The sequence below is a fragment of the Coregonus lavaretus genome (genome assembly GCF_964263955.1).
Source record: "Coregonus lavaretus genome assembly, chromosome: 8".
Classification (NCBI taxonomy): domain Eukaryota; kingdom Metazoa; phylum Chordata; class Actinopteri; order Salmoniformes; family Salmonidae; genus Coregonus; species Coregonus lavaretus.
This window is the reverse complement of record NC_139995.1, coordinates 26544261-26567084: the sequence shown is the minus strand read 5'-3', so window position 1 is coordinate 26567084 and position 22824 is coordinate 26544261. Positions and strand designations below refer to the sequence as shown.

At 40.4% G+C, this 22824-nt stretch overlaps 1 protein-coding gene across 2 annotated transcripts in view; it reads left to right on the top strand.

Moving 5' to 3' along the window:
• Window positions 1-9082: 9082 nt before the first annotated feature.
• The window catches only part of LOC311133786 (paired box protein Pax-7), a gene marked incomplete at both ends in the record, with an annotated part of 60047 nt that continues 46305 nt past the window's right edge, over window positions 9083-22824 (top strand). Inside the window, 4 exons of one of the 2 annotated variants that reach the window (XM_084167356.1) lie at window positions 9083-9167; window positions 10551-10786; window positions 11554-11683; window positions 11950-12078. In XM_084167356.1, the coding sequence (XP_084023482.1) occupies window positions 9083-9167; window positions 10551-10786; window positions 11554-11683; window positions 11950-12078 (580 nt within the window). Of the gene's footprint in view, window positions 9168-10550; window positions 10787-11553; window positions 11696-11949; window positions 12079-22824 lie in introns of both variants that reach the window. The other variant, XM_084167355.1, reaches the window with a different exon arrangement.

Genomic DNA, 22824 nt, shown 5'->3' with positions numbered 1-22824 from the left:
GAACACTGACATTGAGTCCAGTGGTAGCTGATACTCTCGTGAGGACCCCATGCTCTTTGGGACACCAAGAGGAGTTGTTCCTGCTGTAATCGTCTGTGACAGTTCAGTTAGAGATGCTCAGATGACCAGATAATGTACCAGGGAAGAGGCAGAAGGGACCACTTTAAGACATGGCCTTAAATAAAATGAATTCATATATTGTGATTGAAGTTGGCCACCTTCAGAAATTATGATTATGTTTAAAAAGCTAATAATGTCTGCAAATAACACATAAATGCACATAACTGATATACTCCATAAGCCTTAAAGGTCCCCTCCGGTGGATTGGACCAGATACTGGGCTTGATGAAAAGACATGAGTCAATGGGCTCTCAGAAAGATTTAACAGCCCATGCCCACTCAGAAAACAGAGAGGTGGGTGAGATGAACTGACTCTGTGTAGGACCAGTAAGCCAGTTTCACACATTCAATGGGAAAACATTTTAACCAGCATTTCTGTGCCAAATGTTCATTTTATCAAGCAGATTATTGAGGAGAGGGGAGGCCAAGGAGGCCAGATGAAGCTTCACAGACTCTCCCATGACACCCATCCCTAACATAATAACCAAAGCATGCCTCTTACCCATTCTCAATTAGATTATCTGTTCTGCTAACATTTGTGTTTCACATCTTGACAGAAACCTCCATATTGTCTTCAATGTGATTTGCAAGACATTTTAGAGTTTGCGATATGATTTTTCAATCAGGTTTCCTCCATGTGTGCCCTACTGGAACTTGAACTGAAACAGTAAAGCAAATCCTGTTTTAGGGAAAAGGACATAAATAGATACTTATTCTTTTGGAACATAGTCAAATGTGTGAGGTTCCATATTTTCCTAACTTTACTTAAGAAGTATTCAGATCCCAATCCACATGTTGTCTCTATAGATGGACCAGACCTGCAGTTTAAATTAGTCATTAAAAATAATCCCATGTCATCACCGAAAAGCTTCCCAGCCTTGTAGAACGTGTACAGTTTTGAACACGTTTAATCATTAACTACCCACATAAAGAAATGTCTGACCATCTCCTCAGTCCACTGTGAGGTCTTGAGTCTGACTTAGTCTCTGCCTGCTGTTTTAACAGACAGAGGGACATTTTGTCTCTCACATGTTGGGGATCAAATTCTGTCTTTTCCCACAGAATGATCTCTCAGATGGATTCAGTGAGACTAATTATGGCAGCATGCAAAATGGAGGCTGTTACTTTCATCTTCATTAAACAACGGACTTGCTTTCTTCCTTTGGCTTTTTCAAGAGAGGCTTCCTTAACTGATTAAGAGCAAAACACGACTAGTCTATCACATGCTGCTAGGAGTTGAAGAGTTTTGTTGTTGCTAAATGGATGCATTCGTCTCTAAAACAAACAGCATCAATATCTTTGTTAGACAATTCCTAAATGGCCATGGTCAAATGGCCTTCTGTTGTCTTCTGGTGTACGTGCACACAACCTTGAGACAAATATTTTTGAAACATACTTTATTACAATGGCTTGAAAAGGACTGACAACGTTTTAAAGCATTGGCCGAACAGAAACAGGATTTATCCTGGAGGTGAATGGGAGCTCCATTGGTTTGTGAAGGCTATGAAGAACATGCAAGTGTTTTTGAATGGTCCCTTTAGTTTTACTCCGAGATGTATTGTTCCTTCAGTCTGAGATGTTCCTGTAGTCTGGAGTGATGCAGACAGTAACTGGTTAGTAGCTGGTCAGGATAGTCACAGCTTGTTAAAGGGAAGATGTTTGGGGACACACAGTCCACTCACTGTGACTTCTCCTTAGGGGTCAGGGGTCATGACCTGCTCACCATCCCAGGAGCTACTGATGTCTGCTGCACGGGCTGATGCTTGCGGAGCCAGGCTGGTTGGTTGGGTGAGAGGACAAGAGGATTTGGCATGCACTTCAGACCGTGATGCCACAGCATGGGGTTCTATCACATGTTGTACACACACGTCACACTTCGCACACACACTACACACACACACACACACACACACACACACACACACACACACACACACACACACACACACACACACACACACACACACACACACACACACACACAAGCACACGCACTCATGTGAATATGGGGCACAACTCCTCAAGTCTATTTGTTAAACCGTACAATTTACAGTGTGGTACATAGAGTACATCATTTTGGTTTATAGTTTGTTGCTTGTTTATGACTTTTGTTTCTTACTGGAGCGCTGATGCTTCTCAGGTATTGACAGTGTGGACAAGTAGTCTACTTCACCACTACAGGAGGTTACACACTGTTGCGAGGGGAAAGAGGAGTTTGATTTGATTTTCAGATTATACATATGAATTAGCTAGTACAAAAAACATTCAGGATCTCTTGTATTAATATTCAAAGGGATTTTGTAGAATTTATCAGACATCAACCAAGACACATTCATCAAATACGTATTAGGATTTCCACTTATATTAGTCACAGAAATATTGTTTGAAATATTCATGCTCACATGCTCTCGAAATGAAATATCATGCTCACTCTGATCTTCACTTTGCGTTTTAAAAGTAATATAACTTTTATAAACTAACTCTTACTTAGCAATTATAAATAATTGATGGCCTCTTCATAGAAAATGAGATGGGGAAAATGGAATAAAACGTATATACAATATAGTCACACGGTCTAGGTCAAGAGTCCAGGATGTGTTTGCAATCATAAAAAGACAGCGTTTACTCACATACAAACTTGCGTTACTAGGTAATATCTGCTCAATGTTTGATTCCCCAATAAATTATCTTTAATTAGGCTTTCAGTGATACAACAAACAAAACGTTTTGACCGACATGGTCCTCCTCTGGTCAGGTTTGTGTCATCTGAGGGCCCTGACAGACAAATCAACAGGGTTGTTATCTGAGTGACTCTGCATGCGTTCCTCCTACTCAACAAACAGCAGGAACAGTCATGACTTGTTTTACACCATCTACTATTATCTTGTGTGATGCAAATCATCAAAGACTTGGATGTATGCAATTGAACACAGAGGCTATAGTATAATACCTTGCTTTACAGATCATGATTTTATTTATCCTTTATTTAAGTAGGCAAGTCAGTTAAGAACACATTCTTATTTACAATGACGGCCTACCCCGGCCAAACCCGGATAACGCTGGGCCAATTGTGCGCCGCCCTATGGGACTCCCAATCACGGCCTGATTGTGATACAGACTGGAATCGAACCAGGGTCTATAGTGACGCCTCTAGCACTGAGATGCAGTGCCTTAGACCGCTGCGCCACTGATACCCCCCACAACACTTACATACACAAATAAAACACACAGAGACTCAAATTGGAGGGGGTATTTGAAATGGAGTTATATTTTAAGGGCAGTGACATTTGACTGTAGAGGGAAACTAGGGTAGTGTTGGGCTGTTAATTGAAGAGACAGGTGAGCTCTGCCACAAGGCGAAAAGGGCCTTCGGTTATGCCAGAATCCATTTTTTGTCCCTCTGTGGGTTGTTTAGTGAGAATAAAGGACAGCTATTCCTCTCTCTCTCTCAGTGGCAGGGCTTTAACATCCCACACCTTGCACACAAACACATGAGCACCCAACACTTTCATGTACCCAAAGTTTAAATGTCCAAAACCAAACTAGTTGGACAGGCTCTTCCTCTCCCAAGCCTCTATACTGTCAGTGACATGTCTACTGTATACCAATCTAGTGAGATAGTGGTTTTAGGATACAACAGGATTCATGCAATAATGAGCAGTGACAGGATGTCACCCACACTGCCATGGATCACCCTTTACCCCCCTCACCCCCCACCCACCCATCCAGCTGGGGACACCTGCTGCCAGCCTGATGTCACCTCCACTCCCCCGCTCTTCTCTCCTCTCCTCTCATCTCCTCTCCTCTCCTATCCTCTCCGCTCAGGGGTTACTTAGTGATGCTGCTGATCTGGCTGTGCGGGAGTTCACCTGCCCTCCTCTCTTCTCCTCTCCACTCCACTCTGTCATGGTCATCTCTATCTTGTGGGCCCAACATCAGCCTCTCAGAGCCCTAGCTGTGTCTGTCTGTCCAGTGTCTCCCTGAAGCCCATGTCTGTTTGTACTAATGAGATGAGTATCTCTGAGCAGCGCCCTCTAATTAAGTAAAGAAAGCAGCTCTCCTTCCCACTTACAAGACCGTTTTATATACTATCTCACTCCGCATCCTGATAAAAATAATTCCCATAAGGAAGCAATAACACATTTGGATAATTCCAAGCAGATGTGAACATGCCCCAGCAAGTTAACAAGATTGTGCTGGATGTGCAGAGCAGAGCAGGAAGTGTTACGGCGTCTGAGCTGCAGCACCACAGTGCACTCTAAGTGGGAGGACCTGGCAGATAACTAGCATGGTCCTGCCAGTAGTCTGCTCTGCAGCAGTCACACCTGTCTAAACACAGCCCAGGCCACAGAGGAGCGATAGAGACCGTACTGCCACTCTATCATCTCTATATGGACATGAAATACTTTATAAGAAATATTGTTGTGTTTTTCTTCAAGATTATAATTTATCCAAATATGGCTCAAATTGAAATACACAATGCACACCAAGTGGAGCTCACAAGCTGTGTGTGAAAGAAGAGACTACAGAGAGAGAGAGAGAAATAGTGCTCTGTATTATGAAGGAGTCTTGTCTTATAGTAGACTGTAAAATAACAAGAATCTCTATGATTTGTGTTTTTCAAGTGTTGGACATTGATAAAGGACCCAAGATTTGCTATTTTTCTTAGTGGAAAATATTTGCATTGGTAGTCTGTGTGCAATTTAGTTGTATGTTGTAAATAGCTTTTTCTCCTTTCCAGTGGGTACTACTGTACAGTGTGCAATTTGTTTCAACTCTGTAATGTACACATTTACACATCAACAAAAGGATAAGCATTCCATTTTTTTTGCTGAAGATACTATTTATTATCAAAGAGAGAACAGCACTGGGGAAGTAGTATTATGTTAGGGAACTTTAAATTATGTTAGGAAAATGTAGTATTATGTTAGGGAACTTTAAATTATGTTAGGAAAATGTTTAATGAATGCTTCAAGATGGTAACACCACATACAAGATGCCATTAAAACTATATTCATGCAATACCTGACTTTGTTCAGAACTATAATGGTTAAATAAGCAATGCCTCTCATCAAAGGTTGGCTTTCTTTGTGTACGTCCAACATGAATAGCTAAAATTTGTACAAGGCACTATGAGTTGATGCAGGATGGAGATAGGATGCCTTGCAGAGAAACAGCAGTATTCACCTACAAGCTAAAAAGAAACTTGGGTAATTGCCATGTCACAAATAATGAGAGGCTTTGTAGCAAAGTGTTTGAAGAACAACCCCCAGATCAAGATAAGATTGTAGACAATATGATAAAAGGGGAAGTGTTCTCTGTCTTGTGAAGAGAAACACAAGTGACAGTCCCTTATTGGAATCAGATGCAGAGAGGTGTGTGTGTGTGTGTGGGGGGGGGGGGGGGGGGGGGTACTTCCATCAGCCATTCGTTTACCTCGTGAATATAGAGGACATAGGGAGGAGGTGTAAAGTAAATACATCGTCGCCCACTAGTGGACATTAGCGTACCTCATTGCACCATCATGAGAAACGCGCCTAAAAGTATTAAGGTGATCATGCAGCCAAAATGACAACACAATGATTCTGTGAATGATATAGCCCACCATGCTTAATGCTAACTCACCTAAAAAAGAAGTATCGTCTTTTGGTGTCATGGTTTGACAAGAGTTCAGAATCTCAGTTAGTGAACAGGAGCGGAGGATGCGTTTTTTTCTTGCAATGTGTTTGTCCTTGTGACAAAATGTACGAAATAAACCTATAAAATATAGTCTTATAATAACTTAATTTAATAATAAAAGGTAACGGGGGTGCTTAATTTTTCATTTGACCACAAAAGTGAATTGTGGCTGTGGATTGCAAACACATGCATTGAGTGAATAATGCATGGCTATTTCCGTTATTTTTTACATAGCCCTTATTGGAGACCTAAATGCAAGGGGACCAGACTAAACACAATGTTATAAAGATATTGGCTGATAGGTTGATATTGACATTGTTAGGCCTAATACTCTATTATGTGTAACTTTGTTTTTAATAATATTAACCATTATTATCATCATTATCATGGTTATCAGCATTTTTGTTTGCATTTTATTTTGGCCTACATAAAGATAGACATAGAGGGGCTCTCAATATCAACCCAAATAACCCACACTAAAGAAAACCAAAGTGAAGATAGAACAAAATGTGGATGTTTACTGTTTATTGGCATATTATATTGATTTTATAATATTTACATTTTAAAAATCAAAATCCTTTTACATGAATTTCAAAAAAGCAAAGACACAAACTTGAAATGACAGTTGAAGTTTTAAAAAAATCATACTGAACCTGCCTTACATTATTTAGACATTTGAAATACACACTTGAGGGGAAGTTGATTTACATACGTATTTCTATCGAGAGAGAGAGAGAGAGAGAGAGAGAGAGAGAGAGAGAGAGAGAGAGAGAGAGAGAACTTATTGGTTACATACCTCCTCCCTAAAGCCAGTAGAAAGACAGCCTATGTTTCCATCTAAAGAATGTTTTTCTGGAAAACGCTTTTGTTTGGTTTTCACGTGATTGATGCTTGACTTAATCCAATGCTCGGTGAGTCTTCCAAGGAGGGTGAGGCGGGCTCTTTGTGCCTGATATCCCATGTGAAGCAAACCAAAGTGGCAGAGTTAGGGTCATAGCTATTCGGCAGGGTACCAGGTCCTCCCCATCCGCGCATCTGCATGTGAAATCGCCATTTCACCCCTCCACACTCCCTAATTGTTGCAAAACTTATTTGTGAAATTGCCTTCCACCAGTAGTGTTTTCCACAGCAATTGTCACACAATTTTCTATGCACGGCAGGCCCACAGAGTTGACATACGCGACTTTCAACTTAGTCTTCTTTCTTAGGCTACTTAAGAATGTAGGCTAATAGTTTTAACCTATTACTTTTATTAGAATGGGCGTTAAGCTATTGCTATTTGAAAGGTCCCTCTTGTAAATGTTCATTACGCCTACCTGTTAGGCTATTGGCCTACTACCATCATGGATCGGTGTAATTTCTGTAATTACTCATAAGCTTGCACGTTTTACTGAAAACGATTTGACGATCTCGACACGCAATTTTAGGCCTAATTGATGTTAAAATATTAATATCCAAAATAGAATGTCTTCACCTATATTGTACTATTGAATTCCACGGATGAAACAGCAATAGCAATAGGAACCTTGTCTGCATGAAATATGCTACCGCAAACTCGTACAGGCCTATCCTACAGGTGTTTTCTGCAGAAGAGAACGCGGGTGATAAGGCTAACTAGTCGATTATATTGTTATCAAATCAATAACGCTGCTGAGACGGTTAAGGAAACCCCCTCTCATTCCCTTGAAATTTGCTGAATTAGCTTACTCTGCTGAATCCAGTCTGTGAACAAACTGTAAAAATGTAAATTCCTGTGAGCTATACTTTCAATAAAAATCACCTCTAATACATCTAAGTTAACTTTTTAAAATATTTTATTTATATTTATTTATATTATATTTACATTTGTATTGTTTGAGTGAGTTGAACATTTTCCCGTCAGATAGGCCTATTAGGCCTAAATGTTTAAATTCTGTTTTGATCAGAATCTGCAATTGAAAAGTCGTAGAAACAGATGTAAACCAGATAGGTCTGTACTAATCCTGATTATTGGTCATTGCATGCTTTGCAACTCACAGTTAGGCCATTTAGGATTCGCTTGTTGGGCCTCTTTCTACAATTTATGAGGGCAAAGTTATGCCGGATTTCTTTAAGCTTGCTGAGGCACCTCAATGGTCAGTCAGTCAGTCCCTCAAGGTAAAGGTCGAATCCATCCCAATGGGAATGCGGGTACCGATTCGCGAGGGAATATAGTGGATCTTGGAGTTGTGCCTAATATTCCGTTAACTTCTTTAACCTTTCTTGCCCTTTTCATTTAGTATTTTTCCTATAGTGTTAAACCTCAAATCACTATCTGATATCATAAAAAGTTAAAGCCAACTTGACCATAACAAATAATTATCACCAAGTTTCAAACAGGAATTTAGGCTTCTAACGTCTGCCTTAAACACACGCACACTCGCATTCACGCACGCACACACACACACACACACACACACACACACACACACACACACACACACACACACACACACACACACATACGTACATACATACATAACACACACACATACGTACATACATACATACATACATACATACATACAATGTGGATTTATGAATATTGTACATATATACAAATATAGATATACATTCATACATCTTGTTTGGAATGATTGATTCACTTGTGTGGACAAAGCAAAGAAGGAGTCGTGTTTTAATCAGGTATAAGGATTACCATCACATCTGTTTGGTTTTGTTTCTTAGTTTTGTAAAGTGATGCAATGAATTCCAAACGGGATGAGTGCGTTGCTTCCCATGCCGTTGTCTGATTGGTCGACAGGTCCGCAGCTATACCCACTCTCCCCATCATGAATAAAAGAAAGGCAATCGAGCCTATCCGCGCGCTCTACTGTCTCCTCCTACAACGCGCGCCAAAGTTGGCCACTTATACTACTTTCAACCAGCAAGCAGACGTTATTAAAACTAGCTGACCAAGTATATCAAGGTAAAGAATTAAATAAACTTTGCCCATTTACACATTTGAGTTCAAGGTGCATCCCCTCCCTTAACACAGCACAAAACCCTTTACCAAAGGGGTCTTCTTTTACCCCGCCAACTCACCAACCAGGTGACGAACATCACCACTTTTTCTGTTTGAAGGGTTTTTAGTATTTAGGAGTTTCTCTGACTGGGACAACGATTTTATTGTCTGCTTTTATATCCTTTTGAGAGGAGACATTTCGTCACATCCTGTCGGTTTAAACCTACATTTTCTTGTCTGGACTTTGCGCGAGTAAGAATTTGGTACCAGTGCCCACTCCGTGTTTCTTCAGTAGCTAGAATGGCTACTTTACCAGGAACAGTGCCTCGAATGATGCGCCCTGCGCCAGGCCAGAACTACCCCCGCACGGGATTCCCTCTGGAAGGTACGGCATCTTTTTAACTTGGAAAATCTTTCTCGAGAGTTGCAACAAAAACTAACTCATCAGTTTAGAGGGAGGTTACAGCTCATCTTTGTGAAAGATTGGGAAATATTATGCAATTGTGTTTTTGATTTGTTGTAGCTCATCTTTGTTAAATATTAGACAATTGTGTTTTCTATTTGTCTATTGCTTTAGGTCTAGGGTACTACACAGGGAAAGCCTAACATTGCTTGACAGGCCTAGATGTTGATTGTAGAAGTATAGGCCTACTTTAAATTGATTATTTATAATGTTTGTTATGTTTGCCTATGTCATTGACAATATGGGTGATCAAAATGTACTTAATAGAATGTTGAATGCGTAATAGGCCTATCCTCCTGATTGATTGGTGAGCTTTTTATGCAATTAAAAACGTACTAAACCAATGGCGACATGGTTGCTAAGATAACTTAATCAGTCAAATTATAAACCCTGCGAGGAAATAAACAAATATCTTAGCAAATGCGCGGAAAAATACAAATTTCTATTTGCATGTAGGCCTATTTATGGGAATCGTTCCCAATCACAGCCAGTTCGTGCGCCCGAGCTTTTAACGAAAATGTACAAAACCATGTAGCTTGCAAGTGACTAAAGCTCCAGGATTTGTTGAAGTATCCTGCTGCTGCAAATGGAAACCAAATACACAGCAAAGAGATAGCTCAAAGGATCACATCAATATTTGTACAGCATGACTAGAAATAATCAAGGTGGAAAGTGCCACACTCTTTAGTGCCTCTTGAATACGAAATTGGATCCTCAAGTGCTCTGTGGCACTAATGATACATCCTGCCAGCCAGGCTGACTGGGAATGAGTGTGGCAGGGTTCTCTACTAAGAATGGATGGGCTGTGGGATATGTTTGGAATGTGCCTATATTATAGTTTAGTATAATAAACCTTTGCTGCTATCAGCTCTCACAGTCTAATGTCAGAATTAGACGTTCATCCATTCGACACATCCATATAATTATTATTACTGTATTATTATCACGGTTGTGATGACGATAATGCTAATTAATATTATTATTATAGGCGTATGTGAATATATGATAATGGAATTTGGGCCTACAATTGATAGTGAAGAACTACAGGCCTAGGCCTACTCATTCTGTATTGAATTATTATCTATGTGAAATAACTCTCACGATATCAATTAATTTAAAGTTGGCCTATATAGTACCAAACGAATTTCACATCAACATATTTAATTGTTTATCCTTAACCTAATGTCACATTGCCCTCTTTGTCACTGCATTGTTGTCTAACTTGATCTCTTGCGCATTAAACTTTAACAATTACAATATCATCAGGACAATATACAGGACCTGAATATGTTTATTGTGGAACAGTATCAACCCCCCTGGGCCAAGGTCGGGTGAACCAGCTCGGTGGAGTGTTCATCAACGGGAGGCCGCTGCCAAATCATATCCGACACAAGATAGTAGAGATGGCCCACCACGGCATCCGACCCTGCGTAATCTCGCGACAGCTACGAGTTTCCCATGGTTGTGTCTCCAAAATCCTCTGTCGGTACCAGGAGACCGGTTCGATTCGTCCCGGGGCAATAGGAGGCAGCAAGCCTAGGGTGAGTGGAGGACTATAGTTTCTACATTATTTCACAAACTTCAGCTAGCCTACCCATTGACCTGCCGTGTCAGATTATAAATTCTTCTTCTTCTTCTTCTTCTTCTTCTTCTTCTTCTTCTTCTTAGTTATCATGTCACGTGCATTTTACGCACCTTCATGCATGCATGATGCAACAATTTCCACATACATACATTACGAGTTATAGCCTATAAATTATGACTGTTGCATGGAGTGAAATACATGCAGTTTTGTGTGTGTTTGATTTGTGAGGTAGCCTATGAAGACATGAACCATACATCTGAAAAACAAAAAAGTCACTAGGGCTTCAATCAGGAAGTGGAGTAGCCTAGGCTATAGGGTCATGGCTAGAAGGTATCCAGCTTTTGTCGAATTAACGTCAGATTTGACTTTTCGTAGCAGGTTAGGAAAACTTACGCAGCAGGTTAGGATAATTAACTTAGCAGGTTAGGATAATTGGGTTAAGGTTAGGAATGGTTAGCTAAAATGCACACAAAAATCTACTTTTGACGTTAATTTGACAAAAGATGGATGGATCCCTTCTAGCCGTGACTAGGCTATAGGCCTTGACATGTTGAAGGAAGGCATGCGCCTACATTTCAAACTCCCCCTCAGGGAAACGCGTAGGCTATGTTAGGCTATGTGTATTTGTATATACATTACAATATCATGTTCTTCGTGTGAATTAAAAGTTGTTTCGACTTTCCTCTCTCTGTGTCTGGTCGTTGCACATTGTAAAACCCACAGCAGGTATCAACTCCGGACGTGGAGAAGCGGATTGAGGAATACAAGCGAGAAAACCCCGGGATGTTCAGTTGGGAGATCCGGGACAAGCTGCTGAAGGACGGGGTGTGTGACAGAAGCACTGTTCCTTCAGGTGAGGCTTCTGGTAAGCAACTTTTCGTTCTTATGGTGATTACTGTAAGGGTATGAGATATGACCCCATCCGTAGTCTGGTATGCACACGTTTGGTGTGCAGTTTTCACGTATTTTACTTATATTTTTGTAACTTCATTATTTTTTACCTTGTCTTTACATGAGCTGATGAGCATATAAATATGAGGAAATATACCATTCATTTGCTACACAAAGTACCGTAGGCCTTTTTTTTTGTAATCCAAGGCCTATTTCGTTTTCTCTCAGTGAGCTCCATCAGCCGAGTTCTTAGGGCCCGATTCGGCAAGAAAGATGACGACGACGATTGTGATAAGAAGGATGAAGACGGGGAAAAGAAAACAAAGCATAGCATCGATGGCATTCTCGGTGATAAAGGTAGGCCAACAAAGAAAAACATTGTGACTAAATCGTGTCATTCTTATTTATTTTACTAAACAATAAAACGTTAGGCGTACTTTTATCCTATACACACACTTCCACGATAATGCTCTATTAGGCCCATGCTTATTCCAATAGCAACATAATCAACATCATCATCATCATCAACAACTATTATTATTATTATTATTATTATTATTATTATTATTATTATTATCGTTATCGCTATTGTTATTGTTATTACATTTTAGTAGGCCTACACCCTATTCATATTAGGTCTATATAATTAATAATCATTATAATCATTATTATTTGGAGGTGAAGCTACAGTTGTTTTTTAAATAATTGTATCATTTTCAATTAGGTCAACAATTTATTTAAATTAATTTTTCTATAGGCTATATCTCTTGGGAAATTCTTACACTTTTATGGTAAATCGGAAGATCCTCTCGCAGATTGGTGCATTCATTCCTGCTTTGAAGTCACAGCCAGTCATTACTCAATTACTCAATTATTTATGTGAGCCCTGACGGAAGGTAGCCTATTTAGCTCCAGAAAATGTATTTGTGTAACAAATTCCTCTCGCGCTCTTTTAACGCTCTTACTAACCGACAGCTGACAGTTGACCCGTTTGACAATCAATGTCAGTTTAGAGGCACTACATCACTTGTCAGTTGAACTGAGACGATGAGGGCATCTTCTCTGCAGCCATATCCCTGTAATACTCATGGCAATTATGTTAATGCTTGCACACATTAACTAGTTGGTAACAAACGTTTTTGAAACAAATTATTAACATTTCAAAATAACAACGCTTATTGTGAATATTTACATTTTTAATATTATAGGTAATCGGAATACACTACATTATTTATATTGTGAATATTTACATTTTTAATATTATAGGTAATCGGAATACACTACATTATTTATTTAGCTAGTATTTTAAGATAACTCAGATTCATTGTTAATTCATATTTTTGTATAGCCTAAGCCTATATGAAACATGTCATTCAGTTGGTTGGTTCGTGCTATTGTGCCACTTGTCAGTGCGCTCTCTGTCATTGGATATAGAGGGAGAGAGAAAATCACAGTGCTTATACAAACCTGTCCTGAAAGAGACAAAGGTCGCCCTTTAAGAAGATCAAACATAATTGAATAGGGTTTAGATAAGAGTTCACAAAAAGCTTTTCCCAATAAAAAACACTGCCAAACTTCTTCGAACTTGAAAATGAACTTCAGTCGCAAAACCTCTCTCCAATTACGCTTTTCTAAAGTGAAGATTCCAAGGTAGGTCTACAAAGGCAAATCCTAGAAAGCAGGACAGCGAAAAGGGGAATGGTCCGGTCCATTCTCATTCGAAACCCCGCAAATAGAGAAAGAAAATAGTTTGGACAAAGGGCAAGGGTACATATAAAGGGAAATTAATTATTCAGTATACCCCGCTGGTAGATAGTTTTGTAATATTACGGAATAGTCTGTTGGAGGAGAATAGCCAACGCATTTCATGGTGCAAAACGGTGCTTTCTTTTTTTTAATGGTTTGTGTCCATTTATCCATTTAGAGGTCGGATCATTGTGTTTCTTAGCTGCATGGTGTAATTTTGGCGTTTCAGTTTGTAAACAGATAGCCTTTGGCTATAGTCACTTCAGTCAAAATGACCCATTGGTAGAGCCAGTAACATTTCGGTTTCTGATTTCAAAGGGATTTTATCATGTTCCATTCCAAGGTGAACTTGTTGCCGAATGTTTAACTGCAATTTTATCTAATTGCTTTGCTATTTTTTCTGATGATGATGGTCGTTCTTATTCGATGCTCAACACACGAATAGAAAACAGACGTCCGTTTGTTTACATCGAAATATTTGGTCGGCCCATGCCCTGCATTCTGAGATATGAATTTGCTTGCAACAGTGTCACAGCAGAATGTTGGAAACCTCACTAATGAAAGCGACAGATCTTTCCTCGTGAACTCAGAACACACCACATTTGCTTTTTAATTCTTAATAAGATTTGTATTTGTCCGGATGGCATTTAATAACGTTAAGACTTATTAGAGCAAGTAATGGAAACGTGTCTTTTGAATAGGCGGCTGTGTTCGAGTGGGGTGTAATAGCTTGCAGGCATGGTAAGAAATGTATTTATCCCCAATCAGCCCCTCACTCTCTGAGTTGGAAGCACAAACGTTATGTTGAAGGGTTTTAAAGCAGATTAAATTGAGTATTTTATTTATTTTCACTTTCATCTCTGAGCGGGGCTCACAGTGGCTCGCCCTGGTGACACATTTACGAGATTTCTGGTTTACTTCAGAGCTCTCTAGATTTATTTAATGTATTTATTTGTGTATTTATTCATAGGCTATATTTGAGTGTTGCATCACAGATTTATCTTCTGTGTAATCCGAAATGATAAAACAGGTAGGCTATTTTCAATGTATAATTTCAAGCAAGTTGCAATAGGCTAAGGCTAAATAGGGGTAGTTTAATGGAGATAGATCACCATGGTTTGTGGAGATGATATATAAGATTATATACAAGAGTATATAGAAAGCTATACTTACACTGTTTTGGGTGGTATCCCTAAACACGTGTTTATAAATGGAACGCAGCCTTAACCTATCTCATTTTGATAAGAATATCCATCCATATATCCTTTCCACAATTAAAGAGCATCCACCTGCCATCCTCAATAACGTGATAGTGATAGTGATGTGCTGCGATGACCCTGACAAGTTGAATTAGGCGACCAACGGGGTAAAGGGGTTAGACAAAACGCCACACGTGCATGTTCTCAATCCTGGAGAAGGTATATTGTTTGTGCATGACTGGTCAGAACGCCAGGGAAAGAATGAATCCGTCCATTTAAAAGGCACCATCTATAATAACTAAACCAACAAACTGTCCTCTGTAGCCTGCATGAATTGGCGAGGTGGAGGCAAGGGACACTTCAGCAAATCGTCGGATTACCTGCAGTTCTCAATATAATCAAACAGAGGTCAGACGGGCTTTCTGGGCGTTGGGAAGGGATCATGAGAGAGAGCATTGGAGAGCCACTGTGGTTTCAGGCAATCCGAGGCTCCAGGCTCGCTTTCTCTGTGTGCATATTCAATTAAATGACCATGGGTGTCGATTAAGAACAGGGATGTTTTATACAAAGGGTCAGAAAATAATCACGTCATCTATCCGATAACTGAAAAGTTGCAGACTTTGAAACGACGAACAAGCAAAACAAGTTAAAATGTATAAAGACCAAAATAAAGAAAGCTTTGAAATGAGTGTGTTCGATGCATGCATGCATATGGACAAACACACGCGCGCACGCACACACACACACACACACATCTCCGGAAATATAATGTAGCTATATTTCGGGGGCTAAAGCCGTGCTGAATGAGAAGGACAGGGGAATGAAGCGAGAGACCACTTCAAACAAATCCATCTGGAAAAGTGTGTGTGAGAGAGATTTAATAAAAGTATGGGGAAGTTATTTAGCTATTAATAAAAAAAATCCTCAGGCGTTGAGAGTAACTCCATCTGCACTTTCTTGCAGATATTTTACTGGGTTGAAATTGAGGGAGACCCAAATGTTGGGCAGAGATAACACACCCATCATAGCCCAGACCCTGCTCTGTGCTTCACTGCATTAAACTCGGATTAACCTCCCCGCAGCCCGCTTTCGCCACATTTCACTGGAATTTACATTGGTAGATTTCTTACACACAGAGGGCAAAAGCTGAAAACCCTGGCAACAGTTAATTATATAATCGATTAAGATATTATTGACAATAATAATATAAAATAATACGAATAGCCTAATAATATCCTATTATTATTATTATTATTATTATTATTATTATTATTATTATATATTCATAATAATATGTTCTGCTTCAAAACAATATATTAATTGCAATTAAGAAATCACATTGAGCTATTTAAAACCGTTTGTAAACATTTTAAATCAATTATAGCCTACAAAAACAATAGGCTACCAAATTCTGTCAAATAATGTAAATTAGAGACTACTGTAAGCATGCATGGCTATTTTATGGAAACGGCCAGTCAAAATCACGATAAAGACCATGTTGTAATCCTGGAACCAATCAAATTACCCAAGCCGGTCATAATTAGAATTCAAATAGGTTTGTTAGAAAAGCTTTGTCTTGATTTTGACAGGACACTGAATTTTTAGGCTCAAAACGCATAAATCAGTCACTGACATAGGCTAAAGACTAAACGCTCTCCAGTTTTGCTAATTTATGCTAAATCGTTTGCACCGAAGCCGAATCCTTCGACGCTGAACAATATTTAGCAGGGGTCATGGTTTACAAGCTTTTATACAATTAACAGTATCGTTACCCGCCACTGTGATAAAGGAACAATATTTTCACACCTCGTGTTGGTATCTGAACACACAGTGATGTATAGCCTATGTCACGCGGCTGATTTCTAAATAACACGTCAACCGATGGTAATGACAAGTTAAACGGATACAGACAACATTTGAACGATTAGGTCTCGATTCGTTCTGTCCTCGGAAGGAGCGTTAACGCGCAATTATACCCACTGTTTTGGGCGACCTGTGAATTTGAGGGGGACCGCGAATTTGACATGTGCAGGATTTTCGTTCTCCGCATTCTTGTTAAAAATAGAAAAAATTATAGAGAGCAAGCCAAGGAAATATAGAAAGTAGATGAGGACAACTCGATCCTTATGCTAATCAGAAACATTATTGTGGCGGCGCAAACACAATGGTGGTTTATCATACTGCAAACTGACAGACAGTGTTTTCAAGCCTGCGTGTCTTTTGGCTGGTCTGGTCTTTTAATTAAAGCAATGTTTGCCACGTGGGACAAGTCCTATCACGTGCACACTACTTAGAAGAATGGTTTTTCGATCTCTTGTGGGATTCTCCAAAATTGACAATCTTCCCTCTCCAGCTATTTAGGGGACATTGAGAAGTGTAGAAGAAGACATGGGGATTTCTACCTCATTTATAAAGAGAGTTCATAATCCTTTCCTGCTTAATAACTTAAAAGGATTCAATTTCCCCGCTCATTTACTGTACATTGTTATTGGTTGCGATATAGCATTCCAAGGTTAACATTTCATGCTTGAAAAATATAAAAATATTGGCCTATACTATGAGTCATACGTTTTTCAAAACTAAATTAAGATACATCATCACTTTAGGACCTTTTAATTCGTGCATGTGTTCCTCTTCCTCCTTGTTTATGATGTTGTTGTTGTTGATGTTGATGATGATGATGATCTTTTTAATCTAGACTAGACTACTCATTTCACATTTCCTTAATGTAGTTGATACTTTTGCAAGCGTTTTGTTAGCACCACGGTATTTAGTGTGCATGGGGGTTGCAGAACAGATTTTCGGACAAAAGCCATATGGCACAAATTATGAAGTATTGCCCTCAAGGCCCGGCTTATAGCAGCAGTGTGCAGGATGTTCCTATCATTTCTGCCTGTGTCTTACTTAGCCAATTTTCATTAAAACTTTTGCTGACCCTATCACACGTTTTTAAAAATGAGAATATCATAGTATAGTGTTTCAATAATGATATAGTTATATGGTCTGTCTTGACACTTTGGTTATGTGTGCTTCTTACTTGCGCTCACACACATACACACACACACACACACACACACACACACACACACACACACACACACACACACACACACACACACACACACACACACACACACACACACACACACACACACACACAAACAAACAGACACACACACACACAGGGATATATCATGCTTGAAAAACAGGTATTCAGAGATATATGTTGTTCCATGCATAATGGTGAGGGTGCTCCAGACATCTATTGAGTCAAGTTCTATTTTGGGAGAATGCTTTGTCAGTACCCTTGTTCCAATGTAATTATGTCATAATTAAAATATAAATGGTTGTTTTTATCAAAATGTAATTTTGGTGCATATTGCCTTGCCTGTATTGCTTCAGTTACTTGCAACAGGTGGGCTGCATGCAATGATGTATATAAAGCATCATTGGCTGCATGCAGGTACACAGCCTGGGCTGAAAGTCCTGGACAAAAGGAACACCTTTGTGAGAATGCCGTTCATTCACTACAGCTCAGCGTTCAACACCATAGTGCCCTCAAAGCTCATCACTAAGCTAAGGACCCTGGGATTAAACACCTCCCTCTGCAACTGTTTCCTGGACTTCCTGACGGGCCGCCCCCAGGTGATGAGGGTAGGCAACAACACATCCGCCATGCTGACCCTCAACACGGGGGGCCCTCAGGGCTGCGTGCTTAGTCCCCTCCTGTACTCCCTGTTCACCGACTGCGTGGCCGCACACGACTCCAACACCATCATTAAGTTTGCCGACGACGGTGGTAGATCTGAACACCGATGACGATGAGACAGCCTACAGGGAGGAGGTCAGAGACCTGGCAGTGTGGTGCCAGGACAACAACCTCTCCCTCAACGTCAGCAAGACAAAAAGCTGATCATGGACTACAGGAAACAGAGGGCCAAGCAGGCCCACATTCACATTGACAGGGCTGTAGTGAAGCGGGTCGAGAGCTTCAAGTTCCTCGTTGTCCACATCATTAAGGAACTATCATGGTCCAAACACACCAACACAGTCGTGAAGAGAGCACGACAACGACTCTTCCCCCTCAGGAGGCTGAAAAGATTTGGCATGGGCCCTCAGATCCTCAAAAAGTTCTACAGCTGCACCATTGAGAGCATCTTGACTGGCTGCATCAGAGGGTAGTGTGTACGGCCCAGTACATCACTGGGACCGAGCTCCCCTCCATCCAGGACCTCTATACCAGGCAGTGGTAGAGGAAGGCCCTAAACATTGTCAAAGACTCCAGCCACCCAAGTCATTGACTGTTCTCTCTGCTACCACATGGCAAGTGGTATCAGAGTTTGAAGTCTGGGACTAAAAGGCTCCTGAAGAGCTTCTACCCCAAAGCCATAAGACTGCTGAACAGTTAATCAAGTGGCTACCCTGACTATTTGCATTGACCTCCTTTTTTTTGCACTGACTCTCTTGCACTGGCTCTATTCTGATTTGATTTGATTTGATGCACACTCACTGGACTCTACCTACACACTCACACATACTACACTGACACTCCAACACACACACACACACACACACACACACACACACACACACACACACACACACACACACACACACACACACACACACACACACACACACACACACACCACACACACACACACACACACACACACACACACACACACACACACACACACACACACACACACACACACACACACACACACACTACATATGCTCACACACACATAATACACCCCGCACACATGCATATTGACGCCACACACACACTCACACATAGACACACATTTACATACGCTGCTGCTACTCTGTTTATTATCTATCCTGATTGCCTAGTCACTTTTACATCCACCTACATGTACATTACCTCAATCACTTAAATCACCTCGTACCCCTGCACATTGACTTGGTACCGGTACTCCTTGTATATAGCCTCTTTATTGTTATTTTATTGTATTACTATTTCCTTTCCCCCCCCCTATTTGCTAATTTATTTATTTTTCGTACTTTTTAACTCTGCATTGTTATGAAAGGGCTTGTAAGTAAGCATTCCACGGTAAAGTCTACACATGTTGTATTTGGCGCATGTGACAAATACAATTTAATTTGATTTGAAAGTTTGTCCATGCGCTGAAGTACTCCCCTGTATGATCTCCTTATAGGAGAATAAGGAAACATTAATAATGTTATAAGACGAGTAACTATGATAATTAATAATACTAATAATAATAATAATAATAATTAGTAATTATACTGAACAAAAATATAATTGAAATATGTAAATTGTTGGTCCCATGTTTCATGAGCTGAAATAAACGATCCCAGACATTTTCCATACGCGCAAAAAGCTTATGTCTCTAACATTTTGTGCACAAATTACATCCCTGTTAGTGAGCATTTCTCTTTTGCCAAGATAATCCATCCACCTGAAAGGTGTGGCATATCAAGAAGCTGATTAAACAGCATGATCATTACACAGGTGCGCCTTGTGCTGGGGAAAATAAAAGGCCACTCTATAATGTGCAGTTTTGTCACACAATACAATGCCACAGATGTCTCAAGTTGAGGGAGCGTGCAATTGGCATGCTGACTGCAAGGATGTCCACCAGAGCTGTTGCCAGAGAATTGAACATTAATTTCTCTACCATAAGCCGCCTCCAACGTTGTTTTAGAGAATTTGGCAGTACGTCCAACCGGCCTCATAAACGCAGACCACGTGTAACCATGCCAGCCCAGGACCTCCACATCCGGCAACTTCACCTGCGGGATGGTCTGTGACCAACCACCCTGAGGAGTATTTATTTATACCTGTAATAAAGCCCTTTTGTGGGGAAAAACTCGTTCTGATTGGCTGGGCCTGGCTCCCCAGCGGGTGGGCCTGGTTTCCAAGTGGGTGGGCCTATGCCATCCCAGGCCCACCCATGGCTGCGCCCCTGCCCAGTCATGTGAATTCCATAGATTAGGGCATAATGAATTCATTTCAATTGACTGATTTCCTTATATGAATTGTAACTCAGTAAAATCGTTGAAATTGTTGCATCTTGCGTTTATATTTTTGTTCAGTATATAATGCCAAACTTTCCCAAACTAGTCGCTAGTTTAGCACTATTGCATGACATATTTCAGTTTGTTCCCGTTTAACTTGAGCATGGCTGGTATAGACACCTCTGTGCAGGTATTTGACTGGTGCAGGGGCCCCTAAAAACAGTGGCGTGTGTTCATGGATGCCAAGGGGAGCCAGGCTTCCCCCCAAAATTGACCCCCCCCCCCCCACCTTTCGTTTCTGGGTTTCATAATTTTCCTTCAATTCGCAAGAGGCTGAGATTATCTCACCGGAGAAAGCATCCAAGCGAGCGAAACAGCGCCCCTCTGTCTCTGTATGTGTAGGCCATCTATCTGATGCTGTCTGGTCCAAAAGAGTATGACATTGTTGTCGACCGTAGCATTGAATGCAAGGGAAGCCAGCGAGCATTTGGCCTCCCTTGATAAAAAAGTATAAAATAATAGCCAATCAGCGTTGAGCTAAACTGAGTGAGCTCAACTGTGAATGGTCCTGGCGGACCAAAAAAAAGTGTCAAGGGAAGCCAGTTGGGATTTGGCGTCACTCCTATAAAATCGCATTGAGAGCATAAGTCATTGACAGAAACAACTTGAATTCTTGCATCTCGTTGTGTAGTTGTCCTCTGGTGACTAGCTAGCTAGCTAAAATTGGCCTTTTCCTATATTAGCCATGGATGGAGATAGGGATTTGGATTTGTGGTTTTACTTAATTCTCTGTACTGGCCAATGATTATAACAGCGATTCTGATCCAACCATTAATTCATACATTGTGCGGTGCCCCTGGCCTGAGAGGATGGAAGTTAAATATGTAGCTAGTAGAAGGCTAATGTTAACTAGCTAACGTTGCCCATGAAAGGAAGCTAGGCTAGCGAGCAATCATTTTAGCCAGGTAGCCTAGGACAAAAAAAATAAAAGCATGGACTGCATGACAGAGTGATAGACCGTTTTGTCAACATGAAAGAGAAGAGGAGGACATTGGCGTTTCTCTACAAGTAGGGAGAGTCAACATGGTGTTTCTACTTGCACGAGCGCACACGCACGCACGTACGCCCACACGCACACACACAGAAATCAGAACCATGGACAGCCACATCATATTTAGCTTACGTTGATTGGACTAAATCGTTTTTGGTATCTTGTAGTTGTCACTGTATTAGACTAAGCATAGGTGATTTGATGATGTTGAAATGTTGAAGTTGAAATGGTGCTGGAATAGTGGAGGAAGCTCCTGTTTTCTTTGCGACTTGCGGTAACTCTCTGTGGTTCTAAATCAATAGTTGTTTAGTGGTCGGAAAATGTCTGAAACATTAACTTGCTTCACAATGCTGTAGGTCATGTAACTGTTTGTTACATGCAATATGCTTTGTGGACTTCACCGGACAGAGGTTGCTCTCCGGTTTTGTGATGAAACAAATGTGTGGTTGAATTTATTCTGCCACTCTGTCTTCTTATTGTCTCGGCCTTAGGCCTATATATCACAGTCGCAAGGCATATGAACTAACAGGTTATAGAGCAAACAACGCAATTATCACAACACATAGGTTGTAATATGGCTTTCTTTTCTGGCTTCCCCAGTGATTTTACCCACGCATCGCTACTGCCTATCCAACTCATTGCAGGTCCCCCTGTAATTGATCTTGGTATCCCACAGAGAGGGCCCCAGGTAGGCCTACTCAAGGTAGGCTATATTAATTATTTCAGCCAACTTTTCCAAAACTTGTCTCCAACAATGCTGCATGACGCCGCCTCTGCAAGAACGCACCGTTTTCAGTCGAAAATATCAACTAAACAAATAATGATGACAAAATGATGATGGTAATGACACAATGTAGGATACTGTTATTACTATTCTCCTATTATTCAACAAAAACGAAATAACGAGATTCTCATCAACATAGTCCAGCGATTCTTACATTGCAATGCACCTGGGGCGTTTATATTGTAGGCCTATTCATTGAACAGGTCGACACAAATATGAAGGTGTAGGCCTACCATATTTTTTCACCAAAAATAATTAAAAACCAAATATAATATTATTTGGTCTTAGATTTGGTTATTATTTTCTTGCTGCTA